Source organism: Ceratocystis lukuohia (assembly GCF_044167205.1).
Source record: "Ceratocystis lukuohia strain C4212 chromosome Unknown Supercontig1_pilon, whole genome shotgun sequence".
Taxonomy (NCBI): domain Eukaryota; kingdom Fungi; phylum Ascomycota; class Sordariomycetes; order Microascales; family Ceratocystidaceae; genus Ceratocystis; species Ceratocystis lukuohia.
This window is the reverse complement of record NW_027263520.1, coordinates 2,330,462-2,351,758: the sequence shown is the minus strand read 5'-3', so window position 1 is coordinate 2,351,758 and position 21,297 is coordinate 2,330,462. Positions and strand designations below refer to the sequence as shown.

At 51.0% G+C, this 21,297-nt stretch overlaps 4 protein-coding genes across 4 annotated transcripts; 1 reads left to right on the top strand and 3 right to left on the bottom strand.

Annotated features, from left to right (window-relative positions):
- Window positions 1-13: 13 nt before the first annotated feature.
- On the bottom strand, window positions 14-713 carry HOO65_010587 (uncharacterized protein; the record flags this gene model as incomplete). The annotated part of the gene is made up of 3 exons (XM_071006149.1): window positions 14-419; window positions 490-579; window positions 649-713. The coding sequence occupies 3 exons, from the start codon at window positions 711-713 to the stop codon at window positions 14-16; spliced, it is 561 nt and encodes a 186-aa protein (XP_070862409.1).
- A 3,924-nt stretch (window positions 714-4,637) lies between these two features.
- HOO65_010586 (Bromodomain protein) lies at window positions 4,638-9,110 on the top strand (the record flags this gene model as incomplete). The annotated part of the gene is made up of 1 exon (XM_070999755.1): window positions 4,638-9,110. The coding sequence occupies one exon, from the start codon at window positions 4,638-4,640 to the stop codon at window positions 9,108-9,110; it is 4,473 nt and encodes a 1,490-aa protein (XP_070862408.1).
- A 497-nt stretch (window positions 9,111-9,607) lies between these two features.
- HOO65_010585 (ATP-dependent RNA helicase dbp6) lies at window positions 9,608-12,274 on the bottom strand (the record flags this gene model as incomplete). Its single annotated transcript, XM_070999754.1, has 1 exon — window positions 9,608-12,274. The coding sequence occupies one exon, from the start codon at window positions 12,272-12,274 to the stop codon at window positions 9,608-9,610; it is 2,667 nt and encodes an 888-aa protein (XP_070862407.1).
- An 880-nt stretch (window positions 12,275-13,154) lies between these two features.
- HOO65_010584 (putative glutamate synthase NADPH) lies at window positions 13,155-19,566 on the bottom strand (the record flags this gene model as incomplete). Its single annotated transcript, XM_071005228.1, has 2 exons — window positions 13,155-19,267; window positions 19,347-19,566. The coding sequence occupies 2 exons, from the start codon at window positions 19,564-19,566 to the stop codon at window positions 13,155-13,157; spliced, it is 6,333 nt and encodes a 2,110-aa protein (XP_070862406.1).
- Between the last annotated feature and the right edge of the window lie 1,731 nt (window positions 19,567-21,297).

The following is a 21,297-nucleotide window of genomic DNA, read 5'->3' as shown; positions in this document are numbered from 1 at the left end:
GCCTTCAGACGACCTAGTAGTATCCACCATCGCTAGCAATGGGAGATGGAGGCATATTGCCTGCACTGGGTGCTCTCATGGCCGAGCCAGCAGTGCTCAAGCGCTGCTTCTGGTGACCATCAACCACAACCTTGTGGGAGAAGTTGGCAGGAGAAGTCGAAGCAGCAGCATGAATGGCAGGAGAAGTGGCGGAAGAGGTGGTGAAAGGCAGCGACATACCGTCGCGATGAGCCTGAGCCTGGGCTTGTTTCTGTTGATGCGCCTCCTGCTGCGAGGCAACAGTGGGAGAAGAAGAACTCGATGAGCCGGCGGACAGCGGCTCAGCATCACCACGAATGCATGCCTCGAGATTCTGGATTTCGCGCAAGCGCGCTTGGAGGGCTTCGAGCTCTTCGGTCTGAAGCGAGACAATGCGCTTTCTAAAACCGGCCAGACAAAAATTGTTAGAAAAAAGCAATAGAAGACAGAAAACAAACAAAATGAACACACCTCTTGTCGACTTGACTATCAAGGTCGGCCACACTGTTTTCAATGCGGAATAGGTCTGAGAGCTCTTGCGAGAATGAGCGGGCGATAGTGCTATAGCGTCGCGATATTTGTTAGCTAAATGCTGCAAGATGATTCTGTGAAAATTACACTGCTACTTACGACTGAGGCCGACGGCCACTGGGCTGCCAGTCGCGGTTGAGCTCTTCGTCCGTGTAGTTGGTCATGATTCCGATGAGGGGGAGGGTCGTGAGATTCGTAAAAAAAAATATAATAAAAATAAAAAGAAAAACCAAGGTGTAAAGCGAGAAATAGCAACTGTTGTCCCTAGGATCAGAACAAAAAAGAGGGAATTTGGCTAATGAAGAGGTCAAATGTGATGATGGAAACAATGAGGAATGGGAGAGAAAGAAGGGGAAAAAAGAAGAGAACGAAATAAAAAAGAAAATCAGTAGATAAAGCTGCGAAAAGGAGGTTGGAAGGTGGTGACGGCTATAGATTTGCTCTTTCCGTCTTGGGATCTTGGGCCTAATGAGCAAGCGAAGTGAACTATGAAGTAACTACTCTGCTGTGCTCTATTAAAGCTTGGCTAGGAATAGGCTTGAAGTGGGTAGAAATCGGTATATTAAACCAACCAAGTGTAGGAGAAGTGCAACAAAGAATCCAGGACAAGAACGTAAAAGGGGAAAGCAGGCAAACAGCAGAGTTTGAGCAAGTCTTGGTTCTCTGGTAGTCTTGATTTAGACTGGGAGTAACAGTGGATGGAACGAGCTTGGAGATAAAGAAAAATAATCAGCGACTTGAGGGTGATCAGACTAGGGCAGGAATCCAAGAATGAAGGAGGAAGGAGGGGGAGATTATTATACTTGACACCTTCCTCCAGTCCAGCAAGGCAATTACTTCAACCTGTACACCAACAATTAAATAACTAAATAACCACATATAATAATTTGTGCAGGTGTATACAAGTACATAGGTACTTGCATTTGCATTGTTACCACCAACACTCACTACACAACACCTTCTAGCCCCTTGTAGTGCCAAAACTGCAATGCACAGCTTGTGTCTGTCTCTGTTTCTTCTAGGAATAGAATCAAGTGGCCAAATCGTTAGCCAGCCAGCGCTTATGAAGTACCTGTCCGCTCTCTCTGCCACCCTGACAAGCATAAAATAGCAACATGTCTACCACAACTGAGGCCCTGTTGTTTCTCTGCGATGCGTGTATGTATAATGCCGCTCACTTGATATAAAGTAAGACGAAACACGAAAAGGAAGGTATTCTGAAAAGGGCTGCGATCCACCTTGAAGGAAGAGAGGAGAGACCACAAGCGCCAAGGCAAAGAGGTGAAAAGCAGGCATAGACAGAGTGCTCGCATCGATGTCTCTCGCTGAAGCCCTCTCTTCCTCCTATAGCTTTGTTTCTTAGGGGATAGCGGCGGCTAAAAAGGCACAAGAAACTGTAAAGTGAAGATGTGCGGTAGGCCGGTGTTGAAATTAAGACTGGGGCCTCTATTACCAAATCAGGGATAAGCCCGCAGTACGTTGGTTGTTGGTGTAAGTGATGGTGTGTATGCCTATGTTGGCTTATAGGGCGAAGTGGTTAGGCTAATGAGACGAAAACATCAAGGCTAAAAGGTTCTCTCATGCCCAAGGCAGTCTCTTCTATCGATGGGCAAATCACGAAACCTCATCATGCTTCAAATAGACACCTTGACCAACCCAACACAGGGCATTACAATCTACTCCGTGCTGCCCTGCCCGCCCTTTGGGTCGATGAGCTAAAGAGAAACCATGTAGCAATAAGTCCGTTCTAGGGTTACTTCAAGGGGGAGGAGCCCGCCTAGTTTTATGTAGTGAGGTAAATAAGGGTCCTTTACGCAGCTCCTATGTTTCAACAATAAAATTAGTCTGGCTACAAATTTAAGCCCTGTAAAGAAAAGAAAATGGGGAACAGAATTAGGACTGGGTCCAAGATTAGAACTAAGTAGGGTTGGCATACATGGTATGCAGAATCAAACTGTTGGATCTTGCGACCGCCACCTACTGCAGCTAGTATGCAGGCACGTACAACTGACCCCAGGCCTAAATTTGGATAGTCAGTGTCTTATTGGATTTATGCACAGGGGACAGAGGAGGGAGAGGGCGGCTCAGAGAAAACAGGGAAGCATAAGCATAGCAGGATGGCACAGTATTACTTATGGGCTTTCTCCAAAACCTAGAGCCAGTCAGCCCCGTCATTCATGGATGGATCTCTCTTACGGTCTCAAGTCAGTCTGCCCATGATGCGTTCACAATGCCGAATGGCGCATGGCAGAACAACCGCCTTTAGGTTTGTCTGGGCACATGCTAGGCGTAGTTGGGGTTGAGTGTTTTTGCCCCGAATCTAAGACGGGCATATTCTAGTTCTCATATGGTATTACGGGCCGAGTCGACTGTGCTGAGTCGCGTTCTCTTCTTCAACGGCAGCTTGGCCCTTTGCGTTCATGGAAGCACGGAGGAAAGTAAGCGTGAGTAAGATGCCATAGCTTTCCACCAGGGAAAAATCAAACCTACATGGGGTCGGGTTGGATTAGCATGCGACTTGTTCAAACTCGACTGCCCCTTTATGCATGTATAGACTACCTTGTCACTATTATTTCCATGCACACCACACCGCGTCCTGTCATATACCACTTACCACTAACCCATATGTTTTGTCGTCGTGTGCAAAGCAAGTCAGTCAAGCTGTCCAAGAGTGATCCAACCCTAATCCGAGGTGCCAATCTCGGCGAACTTAGCGAGCAGCCTTCCTCTGATCCTTCTATGACAGCTTGTAAGCGGGCTTTGCGCAACGACAAGGGTGGCGTTCTTGCAATAAGCCACTTGGGGGGACAAGCCACTTTATGAACGATGATCGATGTGAAGTGACGTGAGAGTGCTAGAAAAAAAGCTAAGGAAGGACAGGAACAAGAGAATTGCTCAAAGCAGGACGAGACATGAACTAGCCCGAAACTTGTATTACGCGTTGCGCGTGAGTTAGCGCGTTTTGTCACGTGATGCATATAAAACATATGTACCCATTTTCACCACCGAACGCGCTTTCGGTAACTGGTTTCTCTTGCTTACTCAGACCGAGACCAAGCAGCGGCCCATTTCGGAGCATATTAGTGGAGTCTGTATAGTGGAGAGGGGGGAGCTCTTAGCAGGACTTCAGGGGAGCAAGACCAATCTGAGCTCTAAATTTGCACTAGGTTTTGCTTATTCTGGGTTGTGTTTGCCTTGGAAAACAGGAAGAGGAAACCCTGGCAACAAAGGCGAAAGTAGGAAGAATTTTCTCTTCACATCGCCGTTTTGTTATCTTGACCATTCATCACCACAACCTAACCTCTAACATCAACCATTGCTATTTGAGCGACAGCAACTTCCAGAAACAGTGCAAGTCTTGGATGTCATTCTCTTTCATTGTCAGGACTGTTGAACCCGTGGTCACGCATTAACAACCAGCGGGGCTGTTTTTCTATTGATTTCCTTCAAGAATTGTATCATTAATTTATTTAAATCGCTTTTTAATTCTTTTTTTTCTTCTGTCGTCCACAACCAAAGTTCGAGAGGAACCAAGTCCGATAGCTGGTTGACTTCATTGTGCGAAGGTTGCAGCCAAGGAACACTGCAGTCAGCTTGAGCGCATTTCAGTGCATTTCAGTATAGCTCAATCCAGCTTAGTGTGGCCTGGGCAAATCCTCGCTTGCCTTCTCATCTTTTTGTGGATCTAGCCATCATTGTTGGCCTTGCCTACGAGGCTGAGGAAATATCCATCCTTTGTTGGCTGTTCTATCGTCCATTCTCTCTCTAACAACCAATTATACACGCGCAAGCATCCGCTCACATAAAGCCTGGCTTTGAAGCTAAGCGTCGCCGTTGCTATATAGTCTGATTGGAATTGCTTTTGTCCCTTGAAATTTCTCGGCATATTCGAACCGCCCTGTCGCCATCGGCTCTCTTACAGTTTTCCTTCGTCTAATCATCACTACTATCGCCATCACTATCACTGCTTCTAGTCAGCTACGGTCCTAGCGGTGGCCGCAATACCAACAACACTGGCAACCGCTCACCAGCGGCTGCCTTTAGCCGGGCATACTAACATTCATTACCCCCCGACTCGTTCACACTGCATGGACCCGCCCGAACTGCCTCCAGAGGCCTTTACGGCCCGCGAGTCCTACTTTCTCTTTCGCGCTATCCACGTCTTCCAAACCTTGGACTTTACGCTACTAAGCAAGAAGTTAATAGCAAATGAATTCATCAATGGAGCTGACGAATTTGATGAGGCGCGTCTCACGCCTAGGCGACTATGGGGTCTCTTTCGCCATCACTTTCTGGCCGAGCTTCCCAACCCGCCAACACAGTTGACTCCCGACCTTATCGTTGACAAGTACAAGAACATCACGACAATCGATCGAAAATTGGGCGAAATATACTATACCCGCTTAAAAAAGGAAGTGCTCTCAGATGCGCAGCGTGAGCAAGAGGCCGCGAAACGACAGGCTGATCTTGAGGTCGAACAAAGGCGCATCCGGGAATCGCTGCTTAAGAATACAAACTCTGCTGTGATGCCTACTCAACTGGCTGCTGCGGCCTCTGGCGTTGGGATTTCTAACGCAGTTCCTATTGCTCCTGCTAGCTCTAGCGCAAGGCCTGCGTCACATATACATAATCTTGGTTCTCACGGCCAGACCCAGATACAGCCTCACCATGCCAAATCTCCTCATACCTCATCTTCTGCGTCGCCTGCTGTTTCACCTCTCGCTGCCCCTGGCCCTGAAATGGCAACCAAGAAGAGCTCCGTTGCGAGCAGGCCGCCACAACCTCTCAACTCCAACCAAACGCAACCAGTAATTGCAATAGCAGCGCACCAACCTACGCACACCCCGCGCGCTATCCTTCCCGCAACTACGCAGCCTGCATCACAGCATCCTGCCATACAACCAGCTATACAACCGACAATTGTTAGGCCTATTGCAGGACCGTCGCCACAACAGGTTCTTCAGGCGCCTGGGCCACCACCTCTCAAAGCCGTATCCACAAGCACGAATCTTGAGGCGCAACAAACACAGTTCCACCAGCTTCCCCCTAAGCCACCTCAACCTCAAGCAACCCCGCAGGCTACAGCTCCGCAAATATCGCATAATGTCAAACCGCAACAACCCCAGGCCACTGTAAAGGAAACCGGACAAAGGCCAACACAGGCCGTGCCATCAAAGCAACCTCTGGAGTCACAGAACTCATCATCTCCAAACCAGACGCCCCCAGTATCTGCTGCTACTATTAATGATAGTCCTACGCCTTCGGCTGACACTAGTCCTAGCCCCCAGCCCCAGGCTCAAGTGCCAGCTGCGCTACCGTCCAAGTCTCAGTCTCCTCAACCATCCTCTTCGCAGGTGGCTTCAACGCCAGCCCAGGTTCAAACTCTAAAATGGGAACGTCCATATACGCCACAGCACAACACACCGATTGCTCAACGACCTGTACCGCTAAATACAACCGCTGGCCAACATAATGGAGCTTCCACTTCCAAAAACTCCTCACAGTCTCGTTCTTTGTCGCCTGTCGTATCTAATACTTCCCAATGGACACCCAATCGTTTCCAGGTTGCACATGCGCCTGGGCACATGCCTGAGCAGGCGCAAGCGCAAGCACTGGCACAGGCTAAAGCACAGGGGCAGGCACAAACACAAGCCCAGACACAAGCTCAAGCTCAGGCTCCGCCGAAGTCTCAGGCCAAGAATTTGCAACAACCGCAATCGCAGCAGCAGCAACCAAAGCCGCAGCCATCTCGCCCTCAGCATCCGCCTCTTGCTGCAAAACCACCGGCACCTGATTCTGCTGCAACCCCTCAGACCCAGGCTTTAATGGTCCAAAAACCTCAGCTCGGCCAAGCGCAACAACCCAGTCAACAAACACAACAATTGCCACCACCCCTGACTGTAAATCCTGCTGTAGCACCAACGATCCCTTCGGCTCCTGCTTCTACCACTTTATCTTCAGTACCCATTTCTATACCCTCTCAGCCGTCTTCTCAGCCATCCGAAGTCCAGCAGAAGCCAAAATCTCCTACTAAACCTATAGTACAGCTATCACAGCACACTCGAACTACTCAGTCACAAAACCAAACTCAAGGTTCTTCCCCACAGTCAGAGTTTACTTCTCAGAAAAACCCCCAAACCCCCAAGAAGCCTCCACCGCAAGCCACGGTGCAAGCTGTCTCTGAACCGAGTGTGTCTCCGCAGCAAAAGTCGGCGCAGCCGGTAGCTCCTAAGGCCTCTTTTTCACAAACTCAGGCTGTTTCTCAGCCACAACAGCAACGGCAGCCAATGCCTTCCCACCCAGCGACTGCCTTGGCTCGGCCCGCAGACCAGCCACAACCACAGGCAACACCAATATCACAGGCTGTTAAGAAGCCATTAGTACCCATATCCCCCCAGCCTTTTAGTCGGGCTTCTGGTCACTCCCCTAGGCAAACACCGGCTGGGATTCCTGAAGCTGTGCCTCAGGGCTCTATGAAGGGCTCGGCAGAAGCAACTGCGTCACCCACGAAACCACAGCCGCAAGAGGAATCTCCGGCGCAATCTCAGGCGCAACCTCCAGCGCAATCTCAAGTAAAACCCCAGGAGCAATCCCAGGAGCAATCTCAGGAGCAACCTCAGGCGCAGCCTCAGGCAAAACCTCAGATGCAACCTCAGACGCAGCCTCATGCAAAGCCTCAAGCGCAACCTCAGGCGCAATCCCAGGCGCAACCTCAGGCGCAATCCCAGGCGCAATCCCAGGTGCAATCCCAGGTGCAATCTCAGGCGCAATCTCAGGCGCAGCCTCAGTCATCGCCAAAACGCCAATCTCAGCCTGTACCGCTTGCTTCAACTCCGAAGCAAGTTGCTAAGCAGCCCGTCCAGCCAGAGCAAGCAACTCCTAAAGCCCCTCCCCCTCTAATTACCCAGAGTCAAGCTCCATCCATTATAGCTACGCCTATACATCCAACTGTGTCGGTTACGGCATCCCAGGCCCTGGCTATTGCTCCTTCAGTATCATTGCCTCAGTTGCCTGTGCCTCAACCACAGCATCCCCCGCCAATGGCCACCACTCCAGTCCAATCTACGAAGCCTGTTACCTCTACTCCTCAGCCCAAAACACCATTTGCTAAAACCTCGTTGGCTATCCCCGACCACTTGGTGCCTTCTAAAATTGCGCCTAGCTCCACTACCACTGCTTCATCTTCTACTGATGCTCTTGTGTCTCTTATCAAGCCTCATGCAGCTGCAGATCCTCAAACCCCTGCTCCCCAGAAACAAGCTCTGTTCATTAAACGTGGTCATGGAACCAATTGGACTTTGGATTCGACGCCTTCTACGCCTGGTCCTGCTCACACAACGGTTGACAGCCCTGCTTGGGAGCCTCTTAGCCCACCGCCTCCACGACCTCCTCCAACTCCAACCCTACAGAGTGAAAACCCAATTACTTCAACTGGTCTACATCCGGCGACTCCGGGAATCATTTCCTCAATTAAAGCAACGCCACGTAGAACAAATAGGCCTGAAACACCCATATCACGCGGCTCTGTTCTCAGTAAGAGACCCACACGGACAGGCCGAGCTGGCCCCCCAAGGACAAGACGTAGCCAGTCTGTTGTTTCGCAACCAGACGAGCTTTCCATGGACCCGTCAGACTTTCAAGGGCCTGGCAGCAGTCGTATTAAGAACGAAGATCTATCAAAAATGGAAGAAGCTGGCGATACTACTGCAGATGAAGGCATCAATAGTAGACGCCGGGGCCCTTCGTCTGTGCGTGCTGGCAAGCGCAAACGCCAGGATAGTATGGATAGTGGCTTTAATCGGCCTCGACCTTCTATTTCAACACCAACTCCTGCTGTTCAGGTTGGTCCCCCCACACATGTCCGATGGACGCGTGGCTTCCCCAGAGTTAGTGCCTCGGTATTGGATCAAATCGGAAGCCATCGTGATGCCAACATGTTTGCCAACCCGATTCGGGAGAAGGATGCGCCTAATTATAGTACCATTGTTCTTCAACCGGTCGACATAGCCTCCATCAAGAAGGCTATCTCTCATGGCAACAAAATTGCTATTCAGGCTGCAGCAGCGCTCCCTGATGGTGATCCCGGAACTGCATCGGTAGATTTGCCCATATCGGAAGACCTAGTTCCTCCTCGTGGCATTATAAATAGCGAGCAGCTTGAAAGATCGCTGGTGCATATGTTCTGCAATGCTGTGATGTACAACCCTGACCCGGACCGAGGTCCAGGCCCTGCCTTTCTTGCCGGCGCCAATCACGGCGGCAACGGTAGCGAAAACATTGGTTACCAGGTTGACGAGTTTGGTGTTGTCAATGATACACGTAACATGTTTCTTGAAGTTGACAAGCTAATGGCTGAGCTGCGTGGCGCTGAGATGCAACGTAATGGAGGTAGCTTACAGCCACCGCCAGTTCCTACAGCAAGTTCCGTGTCTTCAGGCGCGGCTACTGCGCGCGCCATGAGTCTGGCCACGGCTGGTGGAGGCGATGATACCGACGAACTAGATGAGCTTGCAGCTGATGAGGTGGCATCAACGTCAACGAGACGCTCACGGCGCGGATAGGTTTCGCCTGTAGTGGCCCAAGGCGGCAAGCTTGCGGGCCGGACACGGGGCATGGGCTGCGAGGGATATCAGAAGAAGATGGGAAGAGGGATGAAGGTTATATGACACGTTACTATGTTACGAGAGAGAGGGGGCTAGGCGGGCGCAGTATGCCTGATTACCCGTTGTTCGAGTGGTTTTTGTTTATTACTTTCTTCTGCCTTGTGTTATTTAACTTCCTTCCGCCCTCCTTTCTTTTCTTCTCCCCTTTAAACATCCTTTTTTTATGTCTTGAAATGAAGTAGTGTTGGCACGATCGGCATAGCGTGATATTAAAAAAAATATGTTCTAATGCACTCATACGTGAGTTCCTTTTTCATCGTCCTTTTTGTGTCTGTCTACCTACGTCTAATTGGCCTTATTTGCTCCATTTATGCCTGTCTCTATATGACATTTTCTGTGCTTGTGTATGTGTGTATGTGTGTACATGCGTAGCATGTCCTACTTGCTCTGCTCCCTTATCCCTGTTGTCCCCTCGCCATCCGCCCCAGCTCCTGCAATGCCTCTTCATACCGAGCAATATCCGCCTCAGGCAGCTCCCCATCCTCGCCTCCAACCCTCACACGGTCGACCTTTCGCGCACGTCCCACATCCTTGGCCTTTGCAATGCGGCCCCAGAACCAGCCCGACTCGTTATCCGGAAGCAGCGTCCAGGCAACGCCGGCGCGACCGGCGCGGGCTGTGCGGCCAACACGGTGCACGTAGCCGGCCAGCGACGCTGGCAGGTCGTAGTTGACTACGTGGTCAAGACGTGGCACGTCAACACCGCGGGCGACAAGGTCTGAAGCGATCAGAATCCGTACGGTGCGTGACGAAAAGGAACGCAGAATACGTCGGCGAGCCGAGGATGCAGTTGAAGATGTCAATGTGGAGATTATGGGCGCTAGGGAGGGTGATAGGAGGGTTAGGAGCCTTGTTAGACGTAGCGCACTTTCGTTAGACTTGGTGAAGATGAGCACCGTGGAACGGAAGGCTTTAGCGCTACCGCGTTGCTTGGGTGTTTTGGATACATTAGAACCCGAGTCGGAACTTGAGGAAGGAGATGACGATGAGGAGTCTGAATCCAAGTCTGAGCTTGAGCCGGATTCCGACCCTGATTCCGACCCTGATTCCGATTCAGATGACGAGGAGGCACTATTCGTGGCATTGTTCTCCCTCTCCTTCCCTTCTTTCTTCTCGTCCTTCATACGCTCGCCCGCCAGCCTCTTTAGCACCTCTACCAAGTACAGTGGCTTCATTGCCCCGTCCTTGAGTCTCACCACTCTCTCCTCTAAGCCCTCAGGCAAGACATGTTGCAGTGCCTCGCCATCACCACCCTTGCCACCTTCCAGCACGACCAAGCGGGGATGTCTCAGGCCTAGTCCAGCGAGTAAACTCAAATCGCGCGTCAGCGTCGCCGAAAGTACTACCTTGCGGACACCACTAATGCCACATCCAGGATGATCACGCGCCGAAAAGACACCCGCTGACGCCGCAAGTCGTTCCGTCAAAAGACCTAACCAGTCCTGAAACGACTGTGCCAGCAGCTTGTCCGCCTCATCAACCACCAACCAGCGTAGATACGCGAGGTCGAAGCCTGGTGTGTGGCGCAGGTGATCGACCAGCCGACCTGGTGTGCAGATCAATACGTCAACTCTCCAGAGATAGTCGGCTGCACGCTCAGCCGCCCGTTTCTCCTCCTCATCTTCATCGCGGAGCCCATCATCGTCGCCATTATCGAGGGAGGTCGTATCCATATCTTCCAGGCCGGCCACGCGCTCACGGCGCTCTAAGAGGACTGATTGTTCGTATTTTAAGCTCTGGTTTCCCACTGATACACCAACACGCACACGCTTGCCACCACTACTAGCACCGTCAAAAGCACCTGCACACACCTCGAATGCCTCGGCAGCCTGGCGTACTAGCTCACGCGTTGGGAGAACGACTAGCGCTCGTAGCCGTGTGACCACACCGGCACTGATGTCACGCACAAGCGGTAGCGCGTAGGCCAGGGTCTTGCCGGAGCCCGTGGCAGCAGCTACAAGCACGTCACCGTTATGACCTCCAGGGCGCGCCGATGGCGTCAGCAGGGGGATTGTAGCCGTCTGCACTGCAAAAGCATCGGTGTAGCCCTTGCTAATCAGGCGGGAAGTGGCGGCGGTGGAGAAGCCAAGCTCGGGAAAGGGTGTCCGTGTGGTAGCCGATACGCGGATGGGTGCGGCTAGCCATGCGGGCAGCGTCTCAAAAGTTGTGCTAGTGCCATTGGCTGAGCCAGCTTCGTCACTGAGAGGTACTTCAGGCTGCGGTAGGGGCTCGAGGCCGTGTTTCTCGTTATCGGATTCGGAGTCCAAGCTGGAGCCGGATTCGGGGGCTGTGGTCTGAGTCTGGGCTAGTTGTAGAGACTTTGCTTTGCGCTCCATGACGGCCTTGTGTTTGGACATGGCGCCTTTAGCTTCGGAGTCGCTGGTGTCTTGTTGTTTGGCCTTCTTCTTTTCTTTCTTGGGCCTTTTCGCAACAACCTCGCCGACTTCATTGTCTAGATCCATAGTATCCGCATCTAGTATTATTGGTTTGTCGGTTTTTGCTTCCTCATCAACATCCATCTCCATGTTTTCAGAGTAGGAGTCAACACTGGGCTCGGGCTCTATTTTTGGTTTGCCGTTGTTGCGGGCTTTTGAGTCAGAGGTATCGCTATCACCGTCACTGCTGTCACCGCTGTCGCTGCCGCTGCCGCTGTCGCTGTCGCTATCGCTATCGCCATTGCTATCGCTCTCGCTCTCGCTCTTCTTGTCATCCTCGCTCGACTCATCGCTGCTTGAACTGTCTTCACCTGAGCTTGACTCCTCTTCGCTCGATGTATCGACTTTCCTCCGCTTCAAGAGTGGTTTAGGTTTGAGTGTCGTCGTTCCTGAAGAAGCCGGCGCTCCAGGTGTCCATCGTGCATATCCAAAGCCGTTGGTTGCTGCCAATGATGGTATAGGTTGTTCCGTTTCGGTGCCTTCTTCCACCATACCAGCTTCGCCTTGCTCCTCATACTCTTCAAAAGTTCTTCGCGAGGCACTCGTTTCAGGAGCTGGGGCTGGTGTTGCAGAAGAAGACGCTCTAGCCCCGGAGCTGGCTGTGGGAGGGACCCATCGGGCGTACATTTCGGAAGGGCCTTATGATTATGTAATAGTAGTAAAAAAAAGTAGAGATAATAGGCAAAGGCCGTCGGCACTGTAGTTGTGGCTGGCTACCCAAGAACAGAAAACAAGTGCTATCAGGTCGCAAACTCTGAGCTTTGTTGATGGCTTCCAAGGCTTTGTTAGTGGGGGTTTTTTGGGCGTGTCGTTTTGCGCAGGCCATCTTCAAAGGACAAAAACCTTGTTTCTGCCGCTAGTCACCGCCAAAGTTTTCCTTATCTTATCAGTTGATATGCTCTTAGTATAGTCAATTAAGGACTTCGCATAAGAGATTGATCACCTCTACATCATCGCCTACACGTTCCTCAATGGTAGTGTATAGCATCTGTTAAGCTAGCTAGTGCATGTTGATGTCCTAGCCCCCCAATGATTTTAGTGCTCATAATATAGCCAGCAGCGTCACAGGGGATTTGTTGGTTGAGGCTCCAGTGATATAGCTAGGAATTATTCTTGAGCCATGTGAACTCAGCAAGAGATGTGATGCCTATCAAGACGCCATGGCGAGGAAAGATTAGACAGATAAGGCCAGGTGTGTTGAGGAGAGGGTTAGAAAGCGGTCGAGCAGGGTGGGTGACTCTGGCTTGGATGTGTGTCACAGTACCCTAGGCACTATTTAATAACCAACAGGCGATGCAGCAAGCACAGGTCAAAACAAAGGGCTTTTAAAAGCAAGCATAAAAGACTTAACGATACCCAGCTATTCAAACTAAACAAGCTAAAAAAGAATAAAAAAGTTCAGAAAATATGCAACCACCAAAACAAAAGCTACTAATACAGCCCGCTCATCAACATTCAACAACTAGCATCAGGTCACATCCTCATTTCCCTCATCCTTGAGTTTTTTTTAAGCATGAGCAGCAACAGCCTTCATAACCTCCTCCCCACTCCGTTTTACAACACCGCCAGTCACAGGCAGGTTGGTGCAGCCCTCTAGCCACAGATCGATTTCGCGAGCACACTGGCGACCCTCGTTGATACCCCACACAATCAGCGATTGACCACGACGGCAGTCTCCGGCAGCAAAGACACCGGCCACATTGGTGCAGTACTTTCCGGCAGGAGTCTTGACGTTCTTGCGAGTATCCTTTTCAATATCATCGCCTAGAACACGTTGCTCGGGGCCCAGGAAGCCCATGGACAGAAGAACTAAGTCGGCAGGGAAGAACTCGCGCGAGCCCTCAATCTTCTTCATGTCCCAGCCGCCATTGGCAGTCTTGGTCCATTCAACACGCACCGTGTTGATTCCTTTGACATGGCCCTCGCCGTCATCAACAAACTCCTCAGACATGATGCAGTACTCACGAGGGTCCTTGCCCATGTGCTGCTTGACCTCCGAGTGACCGTAGTCGACGCGGTAGATGCGGGGCCACTGAGGCCACGGGTTGTCACGAGCACGCTCGTTGGGGGGCTGGGGTAGAAGCTCAAAGTTGATGACCGACTTGGCCCCGTGACGAACCGAGGTACCAATGCAGTCATTTCCGGTATCACCACCACCAATGACGACAACGTGCTTGTCCTTGGCTGAAATGTAAGCCTCGTCTGCAAGTTCAGAGTCCAGCAGAGACTTGGTGTTCTTGTGTAGGAACTCCATGGCAAAGTGAACGCCTTCCAGATTACGGCCTTTAGCAGGCAGATCACGGGGAACAGTAGCACCAGTGGCAATAACAACAGCATCATTGCTGGCCTTGAGGTCATCTAGGGTTAGGTCCTCTCCAATGGTGACACCCGTCTTGAAAACAATACCCTCAGCAGCCATCAAGTCGGTACGGCGTTTGACGATACGCTTATCTAGCTTCATGTTTGGAATACCATACATGAGCAGGCCACCGGGGCGGTCTGAGCGCTCGTAAATAGTCACAGAATGACCAGAGCGGTTCAACTGGTCTGCGCAAGCAAGACCGGCAGGGCCTGAGCCAATGATGGCAATGTTGCGGCCAGTACGGACCGGGGGGATACGGGGAACCATCCAGCCCTTCTCAAAGCCACGGTCAATGATAGCACACTCAATTGACTTAATGCCAACGGGCTGCTCATTGATGCCTAGAACACAAGATCCCTCACAGGGAGCAGGGCAAACACGTCCAGTGAACTCGGGGAAGTTGTTGGTCATTAACAGACGATCAAGAGCCTCTTTCCACTGGCCCTGGAAGACTAGCTCGTTCCACTTGGGGATAATGTTGGAGATAGGGCACCCGGTCTCTGACTGGCAGAAGGGGACACCGCAGTCCATGCAACGGGCAGACTGGTACTTGAGCTCATTGCTGTCAAGACGGTTGCTGATTTCAGCCCAATCCTTCGTACGGGTTTTGGGTGCACGGTACTTTTCTGTGCGGCGAGCGTACTTCATAAAGCCGCGGGTTTTGTCTAGAACTAGAGCACGCTTCTTTTCAGCAGCGCCATCGGTAATGGTCTCCTCAATATCCTGTAGAGCAGTGCTAGCCTTCTTAGCGGCTTCCTTTTTATGGACAGGGAGGGCGTACTGAGCCCGGCGTGCTTCAGCGGCCTTGGCAGCTTCTTCAGCTAAAACGCGCTTGTAGTCAACAGGCAAGACCTTGATGAAGCGGCTTAGAGCTCGATTGAAGTCGACGAGAATGCGAGCAGCTAGCTCGGAGCCCGTGTAGTGGTGGTGATCCTCAATAAGGCCACGGACGTAGCCAATCTCGGCATGATCGGTGATAGGGCCAGCCTCCACCATTTCGGTGTTGAGCTTGGTCATGAAGTCGCCATTGATGTCAAGGATATAAGCAATACCACCAGACATACCTGCAGCGAAGTTGCGGCCAGTTGAGCCTAGAATCACAACACGACCACCGGTCATGTACTCACAACCGTGGTCACCAACGCCCTCAACAACAGCAGTAGCACCCGAGTTGCGCACAGCAAAGCGCTCGGCAGCGACACCGCGGAAGAAGCAGGTTCCCGTTGTAGCGCCGTACAAGCAGGTGTTTCCAATTAGCACATTCTCCTCAGCTTTGAATACGGCGTTGCGAGGAGGGTAGATAACCAGACGACCACCAGACAGACCCTTGCCCACGTAATCGTTGGCGTCGCCTTCAAGCTCTAGAGTGACACCAGGAGCCAAGAAAGCACCAAATGACTGGCCAGCAGAGCCCTTGATATTGACATGAACTGTATCTGAGTGCAAACCAGCCTCACCAAAACGCTTTGAGATCTGGTAAGATAGCGAGGTACCCATGGCACGGTCGGTGTTGATGATATCGCACTCCACACGCGAAGGAAGTCCCTTATCGAGAGTGAGCTCAGCCTCAGAAATCAGCTTGTTGTCAAGACGAACATACAACTTGTGGTCTTGCTTGCGCACGTTGAAAGTAGCAACACCAGGCCGCAGCTGGTGAGCAGGAGTGAGCAGCAGCGACAGGTCAATGTTGCTGGTCTTGCGAGTACGTAGATCATCGTTGACCTTGAGGCATTCAACATGCCCAACCATCTCGTTAACAGTACGGAAACCCAACTTAGCCATGATGGCACGCATCTCGTTAGCAACATAGTAAAAGAAGTTGATGACGTGCTCAGGAGTACCCTTGAACTTGGATCGAAGTTCAGGGTCCTGGGTGGCAATACCAACAGGGCAAGTGTTGAGATGGCACTTGCGCATGAAAATACAACCCATGGCGATCAGAGGCGTAGTAGCAAAACCCCATTCCTCAGCACCAAGGAGGCAGGCCAAAGCAACATCACGGCCGGTACGAAGCTGACCATCGGTTTGGACAACCACACGGCTGCGCAAGTCATTGAGAACTAAAGTCTGGTGGGTCTCAGCCAAACCTAATTCCCAAGGGAGACCAGCGTACTTGATACCAGTCCAACGAGAAGCACCAGTGCCACCATCATGACCAGAGATCAGAATGTGATCAGCCTTGGCCTTGGCAACACCAGAAGCAACAATACCGACACCAACTTCGGAAACGAGCTTTACTGAAACACGAGACCGTGGGCTAGCGCACTTTAGGTCATAAATCAGCTGTTTCAGATCCTCGATGGAGTAGATGTCATGATGGGGCGGAGGAGAAATCAGGCCAACACCAGGAGTGGAGTGACGTGTGCGAGCAATGGACTTGGATACTTTGTGGCCAGGAAGCTCACCACCCTCGCCAGGCTTGGCACCCTGTGCCATCTTGATTTGGATCTCGTCGGAATCAGCTAGGTATGCCGAGGTGACGCCAAACCGGCCAGAAGCAACCTGTTTGATGGCGGAGCGCATGGTATCACCGTTCTCCATAACCTCAGAGCGTTCAGGATCCTCACCACCCTCACCAGTATTTGACTTGCCGCCTAGACGGTTCATGGCGACAGCCAAAGTGGAATGAGCTTCCATAGAAATGGATCCATACGACATAGCACCAGTGCAGAAACGGCGCACAATCTCAGTCCAAGGTTCGACTTGGTCAATGGGAACGGGGGTGCGTTCATCGAACTTAAATTCAAGCATACCACGCAGAGTACAGTTCTTGATTTGCTCGTACTCGGCACGGCTGTACGCCTCGTACGACTTATCATTCTTGGTGCGAACAGCGTCCTGAATGTTGGCAATGGCGGAAGGGGAGTTGATGTGAGACTCACCGCCACGACGCCAATGGTACTCGCCAGACTCAGGTAGGCCAGGAACTTCAATGGTCTGACGGGACGGGAAACCACGCTCGTGGAAGCGGAACGCATCCTCAGCAATCAGCTCAAATGTAGATCCCTTGATACGCGATGCAGTGCCACGGAAGCATCGCTCAATAACCGTGTCATCTAGACCCAGGGCCTCAAAGATCTGAGCACCCTTGTATGAGGCAAGAGTAGAGATACCCATCTTAGACATGACCTTGAGGATACCGCCATCGCACGAGTGCTTGTAGTTGTGAATCAGAGCATCGTTAGATAGCTTCTTCTTGATCAGACCCTCACGGTTAAGCTTCAAAATGCACTCCATAGCCAAGTAAGGGTTGATACCATCAACACCGTAGCCCAGAAGCACACACATGTGGTGAACCTCACGAGCCTCGGCAGTCTCAACAATGAGGGCGGCCATTGAACGCCACTTGTTACTGACTAGGTGGTGGTGAACCATACCCGAAGCCAGCAAAGTTGAAACGGCAACACGGTCAGCACTGATGTTACGGTCAGACAGGACAATGATGCGGTCCTGGTTCTCAATAGCAGCAGTGGCTTCTTTGCAGATGTAATCAAGATGTTTAATGTAGCCCGCAGTGCCATGAGCCTTGGGGAAGGTTAGGTCAATGGTCTTGACTGTCCACTCGGGAAACTGCTGGTTGATGTTTTTGATAGCATTGAATTCGGGGATGGACAGGATAGGGCTGGGTAGAAGTAGACGGTTGCACTGCTTGGGGTTCATCTCCAACAAGTTACCCTGAGGACCGACGTAACACTCAAGAGACATGACAATCGATTCGCGAATTGGGTCAATAGGAGGGTTTGTAACTTGGGCGAAAAGCTGGCGGAAGTAATCATAGAGCAGACGAGGGGCATCAGTCAAGCAAGCCAAAGGACCATCGTTTCCCATGGAGCCAAGAGCTTCTTTCTCATCAGAAGCCATAGGTGCAAGCAGCAAGCTGACTTGTTCGTGAGTGTAGCCAAATGCCAAAAGACTTGGATCAGTCTGAATGGTGAACTCATTGAGTTTGGCCGCGAGATCAACCTTCGAGCCGATGGAATCAACAACCTTGTTCAAGGTGATCAGCTCCTTATCAAGCCAGGCGCGGAAATCGTGGCGGCTAGAAACAGCATCCTTGAGTTCCTTGTCATCAATAATCCGACCAGCCTCAGTGTCAACCAACAGCATGCGACCGGGTTGGAGACGGCCCTTCTGAAGTACAGATTCAGGCTCAACAACGATAGCACCAACCTCAGAGGCACAGATAATGCGATCATCATCCATGACGTAGAAACGGCAGGGGCGCAGACCGTTACGGTCCAGATTAGCACCGCAGAAACGGCCATCAGCGAAAGTGAACAGGGCAGGCCCATCCCAGGGCTCCATCTGACAGGCAGCCCATTCGTAGAATGCGGCCTTTTTGGGATCCATGAGCTCGTTTCCTTGCCAGGCTTCAGGAACCATTAGCATGACTGCTTCAGGAAGGGACATAACGCCGTTGATTGCAAGTAGCTCCAGAACGTTGTCGAAGGCGGCAGAGTCAGAGCCACCATCCTCAACAACAGGGTACATCAGTTCAAGCTCCTCCTTGAAAACCTTGGACTGCATGATACCCTCGCGGGCGCGCATCCAGTTTTTATTGCCACGCAGGGTATTGATTTCACCGTTGTGTGCAGCCCAACGCAGAGGCTGAGCGCGATCCCAGGAGGGGAAAGTGTTGGTGGAGAAGCGGGAGTGCACCAAGGCAAAATGAGCCTCGTAATCGGCGTTCACCAGATCGTGGTAGTACTGGTATACCTGAACAGGGGCCAGCTGTCCCTTGTACACAATGTTCTTGCTGGACAGGGAGCACAGGTAGAACCAATTTTGCAGGCCAATAGTGTGAGACGCACGCTTGCGTAAAACGTAAAGCTGGCGCTCAAATAGCCGGCTATCAAACTTTTCAGGCTCGGGGACAGTAGGGGCGTTTCCAGTAGCACCATAGGCAGAGGTGAGCACAACGAAGGGCTGCATTATGATGGGCTCGCGGGACTTGGCAGCAGGACCCAGCAGCGTCGAGTCGACAGGTGGCCGTCTCCATCCCAGCACACGAAGACCTAGCGTCTCAGCCAGCTCCTCCAGTTGCCGAGTCGACTCCTGAAGAGTTTCCTCGTCAGGTTTGAAGAACAGATTACCCACGGCATATTGTCCGGGGGAGGGCAGCTTAATGCCCTGGTCACGCTCGAAGTTCTTGACAAAAAACTTGTGGGGGATGGAGGTCATTACACCAGCACCATCACCGTCACGAGCGTCCGAACCGACGGCACCACGGTGCGTCATGTTGCAAAGTAGGTTTCGCGCTGAAGTAAGCAAAAGGGAGCATTCGTTAGTGGTGAATATGATTGAAATTGTAGGAAGCGGAAAGAAAAGGCTACTCACCATCGCTGACAATTTTGTGGCTAGCCTTTCCCTTGATATTGCAAGCAAAACCGACACCGCAGGCATCCTTCTCCAGGTCGGGATCATAGAGACCCTGCTTCACGGGCAGAGCGCCAGCCCACGAACCATTGTTCGCAGTCTGGTACTCGTAGGGCACGTATTCTTGTTTCAAGGACTCTTCGTGAATGCTCCGGTCATCGAATTCGTCTATCACGACCATGCTAGGCAAAGGAGGGGGGCGTACTGCCTAACACTCGACGGCGTTGAAAATGAGGTTGAAGGTAGAAAAATATGGGCTCAATGGGTACCCAAAAGACGAGAACTTTTGTGGGAAAAGGGAAAAGGAGTGTTAAAAGAGGTTGTGAATAACTGTAAGCTGAGAGTTTCACTTGACAGTTATAAATTTTGGTATGAGTCTGTTGAGAAAGGCAGGGGAGCTTGATCGTTGGTTAGTACAGCAAACTTAGATGATCCAAGTCATTCATAGACGAAATGGTAAACAATTGCAACGCAATTGGTGATTCGAAATAGGAATTCAAAGCAAACGGTTGCAAGACAACTAGCAAAGAAAACAAGAGAGAGAAGGAAGAAAAAAAAAAAAAAGACAAGAAAATATCAAGTCGCCAATGTTATTAGCCAGCCCAAACCCCAAATCACTTCCCAAAAAAAAAAAAAAAAAAAAAAGACCACTTTAGCGCTTGAAGAGAGGCTTCAACAAATACCGCCCTTGGGATTTCTCCAAACGGCATCAATCAGACAGAAAAACTGCACACTAGCATAGTAAGTAGTAAGACAGCCAAGTTGACATTTTCCGGATGCGGAGAGGGATAATCCCATCATGACAAGTTTTGTGGTTTGTTTCCCTTGCAACGGGCGCAACAAAACCTCATAGCTGAGCAAAAAAAAAAAAGAAAAAGGGCATTGTCAACATCATCATAGCCCAGCGAACCCAGCATATCCGAGTTTCTTTTTTTACACCAGCACTTCTCCATAGTAGCACCGTCTTTGCTTTCATCTATGCCCTCGTCTCCGCCCTCATACTTTTTCCGTGCTTCTAAGAAAAAAGAAGATATGATGGAAGATGTAGAGGTGGGCAAATCGATTGGGGGGGTGAACTAAAACTGCAGTAGAGACTGGAATTCTAGCCACCCCTCTCCCCGCAGAAGCGAGCTCCACCCGCAGTCAACAGGATCGAGCGCTGAATCGTTGCTTGGTAATACCAATGAGCCAATCATATGCGGCTGATTTCTGAGTCCCCAAGGTTCTGGGTCCAGGTTTTTATATTTCGACCCCCCCTTCTTTAGCCGGCGAATCCTCCATGTTTGTGTGGCGGAGTGGGCAGAAAAAAGATAGGGAGGTAAATCGCCAGAAACTCGTGCAACTCGTCTGCGTCTGTAGCAAGAAAAGGTAGGAAAAATATGTTTTCTCACGTAGGATCGGAGAGACGGAAAAAAAAAAGAGGTAAGGTGCCAGCGCCGTTTAGTGGGTGAACGTTATCGTAATTCTTTGAGGAAAGATTGCGGTAGAGATAAGAAATCTGAGACAATCGTCCAAGTAGAAGGAAAAGGCAATGTACTCAAAACCGAATAAAAATTAGGCAGAGTAAGAGTGTCCAGCTTCGATCCTGAGATAGAGGCGCCAAAGACCAAGTCAGATTGTAGTATGACTAGGCTATTGAGATGGAGAAGTGAGCCATGGCAACAAAGAGGGAAAAGGGCATAGCGGGGCCAGCATAACCAGTATCTGACAGGAAAGTGGTCTTGTATCAACACCCATCGTAACAGTGCAATGGCATCTGCCACCTAATGTCAAAGTTGTGGTGGTCGGGGAAGAGTGAGATGTGGCTGGCTGAATCGCAATGGCGACTATCTAAGACATGGTGAAAAGCGTCATGAGGAAGGGCAGTTATTGCGTATTGAATAGAGAAGACTTACCAAAAGCGCAAGCAAAT